General features: G+C 49.0%; 1 protein-coding gene across 2 annotated transcripts; it reads right to left on the bottom strand.

Annotated features, from left to right (window-relative positions):
* Positions 1-959: 959 nt before the first annotated feature.
* On the bottom strand, positions 960-10,135 carry PTGR3 (prostaglandin reductase 3). 2 transcript variants are annotated; one of them, XM_023741560.1, is made up of 2 exons: positions 10,061-10,135; positions 960-4,614 (listed from the first exon to the last, which is right to left on the bottom strand). In XM_023741560.1, the coding sequence occupies exon 2, from the start codon at positions 4,000-4,002 to the stop codon at positions 3,052-3,054; it is 951 nt and encodes a 316-aa protein (XP_023597328.1). In that variant the 5' UTR covers positions 4,003-4,614; positions 10,061-10,135; the 3' UTR covers positions 960-3,051. The 2 variants fall into 2 exon arrangements, with proteins under 2 accessions (XP_023597328.1, XP_023597327.1); XM_023741559.1 differs by lacking the exon at positions 10,061-10,135 and adding an exon at positions 7,395-8,251.
* Positions 10,136-10,261: the final 126 nt, after the last annotated feature.

Here is a 10,261-nt window from a genome sequence, read left to right as displayed (position 1 = left end):
AGATAAATACCGAATGTAATACTAATGACCATTTATAGATGCTGGATACTACTCCTGAGAAACTTTATTCAGATGAAATTATACAGTAACAGTTTATAGAACGTAACTGTGTGGAACTTCTGTGTTTCTGTGCAAACTTGATTTTTCTTTTTAATGCTGAAATCCGCCAACAACAGTAGTCATCATCAAAGGGACCCTAAGTGACATTTGCTTAGTTGGTTATTTTTTGCATGTGAAACCAATGTGAAGGAATCGTATTTTACATTTCAGAAGTCACAACCTAATTGTATGTAATAGTTGGGACGCCTTCATTTCTCTGCAGGCTTCCAAGAGCCAGCCCGTCCTCACTGCCCCGCCAGTGACCTTATGGCTGGCGTGTGGAGAAGGCCACGCTGAGGACGGAGAAATAATTTATCCACCGTGATTGCACAGCCTGGACCACTTCTCTAAAACAAAGACTGACAATGGCCCTAAATTATGGATGGTCCTTGTTGGGGTATGGAACACAGTTCAGTAGAAAGGTGGGAGGCCCTCACACCACTTCACCTGCCATTAGCGGCCGGCCTGAGCAATAATCCCCGAGGAGTAAAACTGATGCTGAACTGTGACCCGCAATTTACAAATCATTTTTCAAAAGGATAAAAAAAAAAAAAGAGCTTAAACATATTTTTGGCATTATCTGAATGGGCGGAATCTTTCATGCTTGTTTTTGTAAGAATAAATGAAAACAGCATGCCATCTAGTTTCTGAGTTTGGAGGAAAAGAACATGAGGTTTTCAGATTATATTTTATTTTAAACCTGGGTGTTTGAATTTTTTTTTTTTTTACATAGCTGAATCCAGCATATGCCCTCCAAACATAATACATTTCTATTCTGTAGCTTAAGGGATCCATCCGTTCAAATGTTGGTCTTTCATCTTTATTACCCTCCCATTAAAATGAAAGAAACCGGGACTCTCTTCAGGTTGGAAGAAGCAATTTAGTTGGTAATGTCCTTACTGCTTGGGTCTTTACATGGGAAGAAAGTGCATCCTCGCCTAGATTTCACACATCTGTCTGCATAAGAAGCAACAACGCCTTTCAGACATAGACCATGCTGGATTTAATAATACCCTTTGATTAGATTATTTTATTACGACATTTTTCCATTACCAGTCATTTCCCGTGCACGGTTACATTCATAAAACCCGTTTTCTCCCCCTTTGTTTGTTTGTGGGGAGATGAGCCAGGCAAAGTCTCTGTTTTGCTACAGCTGTGAGGTCTGAAAGGGACAGATTAATAACTGAGCCCCACACTGGCCGAGCACGCTCCCCGCGTACGCTGCACCAGTAACCCTTTGCTATAATGAGGACACAAAGAGCCTCCCATCGGGCGACGACTCCTCTTCATAACTCAGGAGCGTCACAGTGGCAGTAGCCTCTAGTGCTATTTGTCTTTAGTGCAGTTGTGACACTTCAGCATGAGCCATAATTTGGCAGCTATTTACCGTGACATTGCCCTCCAGTGCAGCCATAACATTCAGTAAAGCCATTATTTGGTTCCATTTACCATATAAATTGTATTGTTGTGCATGCATGCTAGCAGCTACATTAGGTACCTGAAAATGAGTAAATCTTGTAAAATAGATACTAACAGCTCTTCAGCAGCAGGATTTCCTAGCTCCTCCCAGGGAAAGGGAGGAAAAACTAGACTTGGCCCCGAACTTTCCTGGAGCAGCTTCAACGACGTTCAGATTTCTAAACGCGGTCGCTACCCGGAAAGCCAGGGCTTGAGGAACTAATCAGCTGGAGCCTTACATGACACTAGAAAGGCACTATGGGCTCTCCACCTCCACCCTGGCATCTGAGGCCTTCTGCGGTGCACTGGAGGTTAAAGGCACATAGATCTGCCCCAGGCGTGGCTCAGCAGAGCAGGCCTGTCTCATCTCTTTTCACATGTGGTCACTGATGACACGAGATGACATTTGGAGACAGGGAAAGGGACACAGGATCAGTGACTGCTACTTTATGTTTCTGTGACCAGACATGAGGCACAGCTTCCACCTCTGAAAGCCTCCACTGCTAAGCAGATGCACTGCTGTTTTACATCACGCAGTCCCCACTGTGGAGGTGCTACCTGACACTTCTGGTTTCCAGCACCTGAGTCTGTTGTGATGGAGCCCTCGCTGTATGTCCACAGTGCTTCCCTGGTACGGTCCCTGCTCGGTTCTGTAGACCCTCAGTGTGGACACAGTACACACCCTTCCCTTTCCTGTGCACACATCAACTTCTAACATCCTCCTCAGCTCTGTAGTTCCCCTTTGAAAACCTGCTTGCTGTGGTGTATATGTTTTCAACACTGATTTGCTTTTTAATCTTAAGGGGAGAGGAAAATTTTCCTTTCCATATATACCTCACCAGGACGAGTCTGTATAAAAGCCATCAAATACTAGATATGTCTTCGAATACGTCCGTGCTATAGAGTCAATGGGTTTTTGGTGCTTACCCAATCATTATTTCAAATAACTTAGCATAATCAAATTGGGGGGGGGTTTCACCCAAATTTCTATTGAGAAAATTGGCTGATGATTTTTAGGACAACAGGGGCCCCTTCCTAATAATATGGATTCTGAAAATATACAGCTGACTTGCTGCTACATCTCTCACGTATGAACTACTGGTCAGCGTAAGACTGAACTATCCCAGAACAAAGAAGAATTTGTGAAGTATTCTCAAGACCAGTTTTAAAATCGTATTGACATGATCAGTGCTTCCATCAGGAATTAATTTAGTCCCTGGAGCAATAAAAGCTGGAATGAGACTGCCCATGACTAAAGAATTGAATGTGCATGCTTTTTTACACCTTAACCATCCGGGCAAGTTTTATTAGCAAGTTTTTTTTTTTTTTTTCCAAGGGAGGGGCAAAAAAAAGGAGAAACCAATTCATTAACACCTTACTTTTGTTTTAAGAAATATCATACCCATTACCAACTAAAAATACATTGATTTTAGCAATTTTGAGGCATAAAGTACCCATTTTCATTTTCTTTTGATTTATATCATTGTTCTGTTTTTACAGCTTACTGTTGACAGCATGAGGTAATTCAACGACAAGTTTTCCAGTGTTTTTTCCCATGTACATATAATCTATAGCACGGAATACAGACTCCAAGCCAGTAAACTTGCCCCCTGGTGACAGTGCTCCAAGGTCCACCTCACACACCAGTTCTCCGCTTTCACACATCTTGAGCAAGTGGTCCATGGCTGCCTGATACTTAGAAAGGTAATGGTTCAGGAAGAAGCCCTGGATGCTGGCAGATTTTCTTAACAGTTTGGCTGGCAATGTTCCCACTTCAACAGGCGAAAGGCCAGTAGGAGTTTGGTAGCCAGAGATAAACCCAATTAAGATCAAGCGCCCTTTGGTGGCCAATGCGTCCACCGCCAAGTCAAACAGGGCCCCCCCAACAGACTCGTAGACCACATCCACACCTTTGGGGTACTCCCTCTTAAGGACAGCACGCACATTCTCCGTTTTATAGTTGATGGGACGATCACAGCCAAGAGACTTCAGGAAAGCAGACTTTTCATCAGAAGAGCAGGTTCCAATTACATGGCATTTCGCCCTCTTTGAAAGCTGCACAGCAAACTGGCCTGTCCCCCCAGCTGCGGCTGTCACCAAAACTTTCTTCCCTTCTGACAACTCTCCGAGCTCCTCCAGGCTGAGGTATGCAGTAGTGCCACTTACCAGCAGGGCGAGGTACTCAGGTTTCACAGAGGGCACTGGAGTTGCAATGTTGGCAGGCACAACTGTATACTCAGCAAAAGAGCCACGTGCCACGTAAGCCACAGCTTGGCCAACTGTGTACCTGGCACTAGCAGAAAGGCCTAAGGCTACCACCTCACCGACGCCTTCAAAACCCGCATCAAAGGGGACCTTAACAGAAGGGTCATATCGACCAGCCGAATAGTTGATGTCCGATGCGTTAACACCAACAAATCTAGGAGAAAACAAACAGAAATGCATTAAAATCTTTCACTTGCCAAGGCCTTTATGTTCCACTTAGAAAAATTCCTTTAATTCCAGCTACTGTCGAGGGTAAGCTATACGTTCAGATAGAATTCGATAAAATGAGTCCTGCTGTTCAACTGAAAAAATAAATTAAGCAAGTATTAGTTCAACAGTGATTTTCAACAACAGTTTTGGCATATTTTATTGTTTCAGTATATTGTATTGTTTCATTAGTTTAGGAATAACTTCATATCACTTTAAACCTCAAGTTCTTTAGTTCACGTGTCATTTATTTCCCCTCTTCTTCTTTCAAAAGAAGAAATAAGCAAAAAAAAAAATGTTAGGAAGCCTTCATTATATACAAACTTCACTAGGGCATGGGTTGGAAATTAATTGGCCTCTTAACAAAGACGTTAAAAACAACATTGGGATAAAATATATTCAAAGAGGTAGACTTGTATCGATTCTGGCAACAATTTAACACTTCAGATAATAACAGTAATGACAAGGATACTATTAGAGATGGATGTAATGTACAAGGTCATCGGTTGTTCCATGTTCCTGCAGGGCTTGTTTAAAACAGCGGTGGCGTAGCTGCAGCACATTTTCTTTCTGATGTAACTGTGTCTGGTGTGAAAATACACATTTTGATTTAACAACAATTGTCTCATAAAGCCATAGAGATTTTTAGGAAACATTCAACATTTTACAGTCCTTTTTCAGATGAAAAGGAAAGCAAATCATCACTTTATTCTTCCTCAACAAGAAGCAGAGACATAACTTGATTAATACCAGATGATTATTTTCATTTTGGTATCGATTCAGTCTAATTGCGAAGCCAGTATTTTCACCAGCTTTTCCTCGTCTCCGTATACCCCATAACAAAAATATCCTAATACATAAGGAAACAAGTCATCTGCTAAGAATGTCAGGAGGTGGTATAGACATACAACGCAGAACCCTAAAAATGTCACTTCCACCTGTAACCTGGTGGCATGAGGAAAGCTGGTAAGGACATTTTAAAAGCTTTCTCTTTTAACTTAATAAAAGTTAATAAACCAGAAGTGTCCTGTGCAAGGACACACTCTCACAGCAATATAGATCATACTCAACACTTATAAACGCTCTTTTATGGTGATTCCCCAGATATCTATAATGTGGAAAGTTCTCTGTATGTTGTAGAAATAAGCAAGCAGGAAACAAATTCTTTCCACCAAGTCTAGCTGCTTCCAAAGTCAGAGACTACAGCCTCAATTGTATGCTTCAGAATACCATATCCACAAATGATACCGAGGGGTCTAAATGATTTCTGCTGGTTTCTCCTTTGGCATGTTAATATCAAGATGCCTACATCCTATTTTTAGAGAAAGGAAACCCGGCCATCTTTCCTTTGCATTTACATCCTTCTCCAGGCCTGGTCTGTTAAGAAAAAGGCCAGATTCCTCTGAACTTCACAGGGGGGCAGAGGCAGCCTAGCTGGAGGGTTTAGGGGTACCCCTCCAGGAAAGGCTGACTGGAGAGTGGAAGTGAAGGCAGGCCGTGCTTTTGGAGGTGGGGAGAGGGCCTGACCGCCACTTCTTTCTCCGGGCGCGCCTTCCCCATGGTTAGGGTTAACTCTTTGCATCCTTCCCCTCCCTCTGGCTCTCTTCAGGCAACCCCCCCGCCCCGCGGCTCAGCAGTCTGAGCTGGAGCGCCAGTTCCTGGCTGGGGGACCCTGACTTGGGCTCTGGTGGTAGACAGCTTTTGGCGGTGGCGGCCCCGAGGGGCCTCCCCACCTCTGGGGGCTGCACCCTAGAGGGCCGCACTCAGGGAAGCTCCACAGATGACAAGCGCGAGTGTCCCATGTTCTGCAACCCGGCAGTGGGTCCCCACTGCCGAGGAGCAGGGGCGAGTCAGAGCAGTGAGTGTGCCCCGGGAGAAGGGTAGGGAGCTGCATCGCACAGAGACGAAGGGCGAAGGCCAAGTGCGGGAAGCAACGGCTGAGCCGCTGAGCTGCGAACTGGGAGTGGCGACTGGACTCTCCACCACCGCTCTGGTTTAAAAACCCAACACAAGTATCTCAGTCTGGACACCCGCCAGCGGAGGACTGCGGGGTCCGCTGCACTATTCCTGCTGGTCCCTGCCTCGTCCCCGCTGCTCCCCTCACCGCGCTAGGTCTTCTTGAGGGCGTCAGCGTCGGCGCTCCTAGGAGGGTCCCCTCGGAAGTGCCCGGGTCGCCACCCGCTGCCCGACTTGTCCCGTGCTCCCGGGACGGCCGGGAGCCGCGTGGGCGGAGGGGCCGCGACCGTGACTTCGTACCCCTGGCAGGGAGGTCCCTGCCGCCCGCCCTGCGTTCCCTCGCCGGCTGCCGAGCTCCCGCCCAGGGCGGCTAAGTTTCCGGGAGCCCTGTGCGCGCTGGGCCAAGCGGCGCGCACCATGCGGCGGTCGGGTCCCTACTTTGGCTTCGCACCCCCTTTTCTCGCACGCAAACCACCCCACCCCACCCCTCAGCTCTGCCATCTTTTAAGTGGCCTACTCTTTGGTCAATGAGGATCGTGCTGGCGGCACAACCCCCGGCGGCTCCGCTCTGTGCACTTGGCTGTCTCCCGGGTTGCCCAGCCCCTCGTGTAGGGTCCTCTGCCACCCCCCAGTCCCCGCGGTGACAATGCGCAGCTGCAGCGGCTGGAGGCGACCCACTCGCCTTCGTCCTTACCTGGGCTTTGGGAAGAAGCTGCGCGAGGTCCGGAGCCCCGCGCCTTCCACTCCACCAGAAACAAGTTCAAGAGCAGCGGGCGAAAAGGGAAGGGGGGCCTGGCGGCGAGCAGGGGTCAGGAAAGGATGGGGAGCGAGAAAAAGAAAAGGGGAGACACACTAGGAAGTGTTTGCACATTTGGGGTCCCCCTCACCCCCTTTAAAATGTGTGCTTTTAATGAGCGCAGGATTCTAGCAATCCGACGGGAGAATCCACTTAAAAACTACAACTCAGGAACCCCAGGAAAAAGAATGGGGCCGCTGCGGGCTTTTCCCAAATATATACCCTTCCAGAGTCTCTGGGTTTATTTATATTAAAAAGTGCTGAGGCCCTTCGTCATGTTTATTGTGAAAACAGGGCAATCCTGCAGAGGGGAGGGAAACGCTGTCCTTTGAACAAAAAACAAACTCCAGAGCAAAAGCCTTCAATACTGGGAGAAGAAACCAAGTCGTCCAAACCAGACCTTCCCTTTTTTTTTTTTTTAAAAAAAAAAGAAACAAAAAAACCCAGCCCAGGGAATCAGCAGAAATATTGTTACCCGCCCGAGAGCAACAAACTGTTCATCAAAACGCCCTCCCCTCCCCTCCCCCCTTTGCCATTGCTACAAACTCTGTGCGCCATTATCTTACACTTCAGCAAAAAGTCGTTAAGAGTACTTAGAAACGAAATGACCTACCACCCTCTTAGGAAAAAAGCTGTAAATAGCACGTGAACGGACTTAAAGTGAGGGTCTCTTTCTCCCTTTCTTTTCCTTCTCTGAGGGCTGGGCGTGGAGGGGAAGATCTCCAGGAAGTTGTCCTCCGCAGCAGAAAACAGTTAAGGTAGGACCCGGGTAAAAGGGACATGAATTACAAGGGTAACAGGGCTTTTATCCACCCCCCCCACCACACCTTTCTTAAATGGTACACTTTAGTCTCACAATCGATGTCTAGCTTAAAAGCATTTCCCTCCCGGTGAATAAAGAATTTCTATTTCCTGTTATGATGGAATAAGATGTGCAAATGTTTCACTGAAAGAAAAAGTCAGACGGAGCACAATGAAACCCTCAAAACACTTTCCAAACTAGTGAACTGGGGCTTAATCCACTCACTCCAAAGCAGATTTTATTATGATAAAAATGAGGAATGTGTGCATACAATTTCAACGCAATTAACACCGTTCAGGGGCGATTCGGTCTAGGTGAAATGAACTAACCCGCACTGAATTATTAAGCCTCTACTCTTAAAGGAAAAAAAAATTGGTAAAATGCCGCCTCCACGGACACTTATTTGAGAGGATCAAGATCTGTATACAGTTTAGGGGTAGGAGAAGATTTTGCAATAGCATAGGGGGAGAGACAAAGACTCTTTCCCTTAACAGAGAAAACTGGCCATTCTCTTTTCCCGTTGCAGATTTCAAGGTAGAAGTAGTAGAAGTTAGAGGTCAAGTTGTTAAATGAGCACACTATTTATATTAAAGGGATTCCCGGCATGCATGGAGGGGAAAAAAGACGCATGGATCCTAAAGCAACCCAAACTGGAGAGCCGGCGCTCCTGCGCCCGGAATACCGAATTCAGGGTTCAACGCTGCTCGTGCCTTTGGACGAACCCTGGTGGCCCAGGGTCCGCAGCGAGCCCGGGCCCCCTGGCCGCGCCGCCGCCTGGGAGCAGCCCTTTGGGAAGGAGGCAGGAGGGGGCGGAAGGCGACCACAAGCATGAAGGGTGAGGAGTAAAAGAGGGAAAGCTACCCGAGGAGGTGATGAACATTCACAGGTAGAGAGGCCCGGGAGAGCGCGCTGTGACAGGGAGCAGCTCCACCAGGCAGGTACACCCACTGTGGTTGTGGCTAGTAATTTCACACCTTCCCCTATTTGTCCCCTCTGTCTCCCACGCCCCATTTCGCGTTTCTAAGAGGGATTTTATTCAAGCAGTTGTGTGTGTCGGTGTTCATGTTCAATCAATGATATTCTTAATTAGAAAGAAAAAAGGCAAAAACTTTTGCCCGTGTAAGTTTGTTTGGAGGTTTTTCATTTGGGTCTCACCTCCACTTCTAGCAAACCTCGACTGCGTTTTGTATTTTGTACGTGAATGAACACACAAGCCCTTCTTTGTAACCTGGCAGAGCCAGTGTGTTCTTCTCTTACAGCCTTAGCGTTTCAGCACAGAATGAAGGAGTCCTCCGCAGCGACGCAAACTTTCTAGAGAAAAAACGCACCCCCCCCACCCCGGCCAGTCTCCACTCAGTCGTCTCTCAGCTCAACCATTACGTCCTCAACAGGTTTCCAAAGTTTTATATAATGCTTACAGTCCTTAAATCTTAGTCTTGTGGGGGAACGCTGGTAAGAACCTAAAACGGGACGGATCAAGTAAACGTTGCCTCAAGCTCTTTGGGTACGGCACGTTTCGTCCTTCAGTCGTTGAGATGAACTTGCAGTACTTCCTGGCACACAATTTACGACATAGTCACATTCACAACTTACACCTCCCTTCACTAATATTATTCAACCTGAGACATGCAAAACCTTAACCGTTCGGACTGGACTCAGCAGAGGGGCGAGCACTGCTCTTTCTAAGGGACAGGAGGAGCCCTAGTCTGGAAGTCGGGCGACGAGGGGATGAGCTCGGGGACCTCGGAGCGGAGACCAGGCGCGGAGGACCCTCTCCTTCCAGCTGCTTTCCCGGCTACTAGAGCTGAGTCACGTGGAAATATCCGAGGTGGGGGCGGGGGTAGGGACACTGAGGGCAGGGCAACGACCCGAAGGTCACACGGGTGTCTGCAAAACCTGCAGGCAAATGCGCAATCCCCCCACCCCGCCGGCCCAGCAGCCCGGGACACGCGCTGCACGCTGTCGATCTCCTCCAGGAGACACACAACAGTCACCCAGCACTGACAACACGCAGACGACACCGGCGAGGTGCACTTGAACACATCCAACAACAGGCACCGCCACTGTGCAGCGGCCGCCCACCTGGCGGGGCAAGAGGCGCCGCCCCGGCAGCCCCGTGTCCTCGCTCCGCCAGCGCTTTCCCCAAATGTCGCTATGTGCGTCCGGGTGGCTCTTGCTTCCCCGAAAGCGCAGCTGCATGCGGTGGCCGTGGGTGCGAAAGGGCTACGAGGGGAGCCTCCCTTCTGGGTCGCGGCGGTTTTATTTCGGGCGGGAGGGGGAGGAGACGGGCTGGGGGAGGGGAGGGGAATCCCAAATTAAAAGAAGCCCTCAGCGAGGAGGCCGCTCGGCGACACCGGGATACGCCATCGCAACAGGAACCTGCAGTCGCGCTCGCCAGATGGCGGCGGGCGAACTTCCCGCGGGCGGCCGAGGCGGCACAGACCCAGCGCGGGCCTGGGGTGGGGCGCGGGGCTCACCGGTTCCGGACGAGGAGGTCTCCGTCCCCTGGGAGCGGCACCGAGCAGTCCTGGCGCAGGGTGACCGCCTCGCGGAAGTTGGGGCTCAGCCGGGTTACCACCAGCTTCTGCATGGCGCGGGGGATGGCGGAGCCCTGGAAGTCCAGGAAGTGGCGGGCGTAGGACATGTCCACGATGGTCCGCAGCGCGCGCATGGCCCGC

The sequence above is a fragment of the Trichechus manatus genome, unplaced genomic scaffold (genome assembly GCF_000243295.1).
Source record: "Trichechus manatus latirostris isolate Lorelei unplaced genomic scaffold, TriManLat1.0 scaffold00183, whole genome shotgun sequence".
Classification (NCBI taxonomy): Eukaryota; Metazoa; Chordata; class Mammalia; order Sirenia; family Trichechidae; genus Trichechus; species Trichechus manatus.
The sequence above is the reverse complement of the archived record's forward strand: the minus strand, read 5'-3'. Positions and strand labels throughout refer to the sequence as shown.

Coding starts and splice junctions, on each gene's coding strand:
- PTGR3 (XM_023741560.1), bottom strand. CDS start 4,002: ATGCATTTCTGTTTGTTTTCTCCTAGATTTGTTGGTGTTAACGCATCG.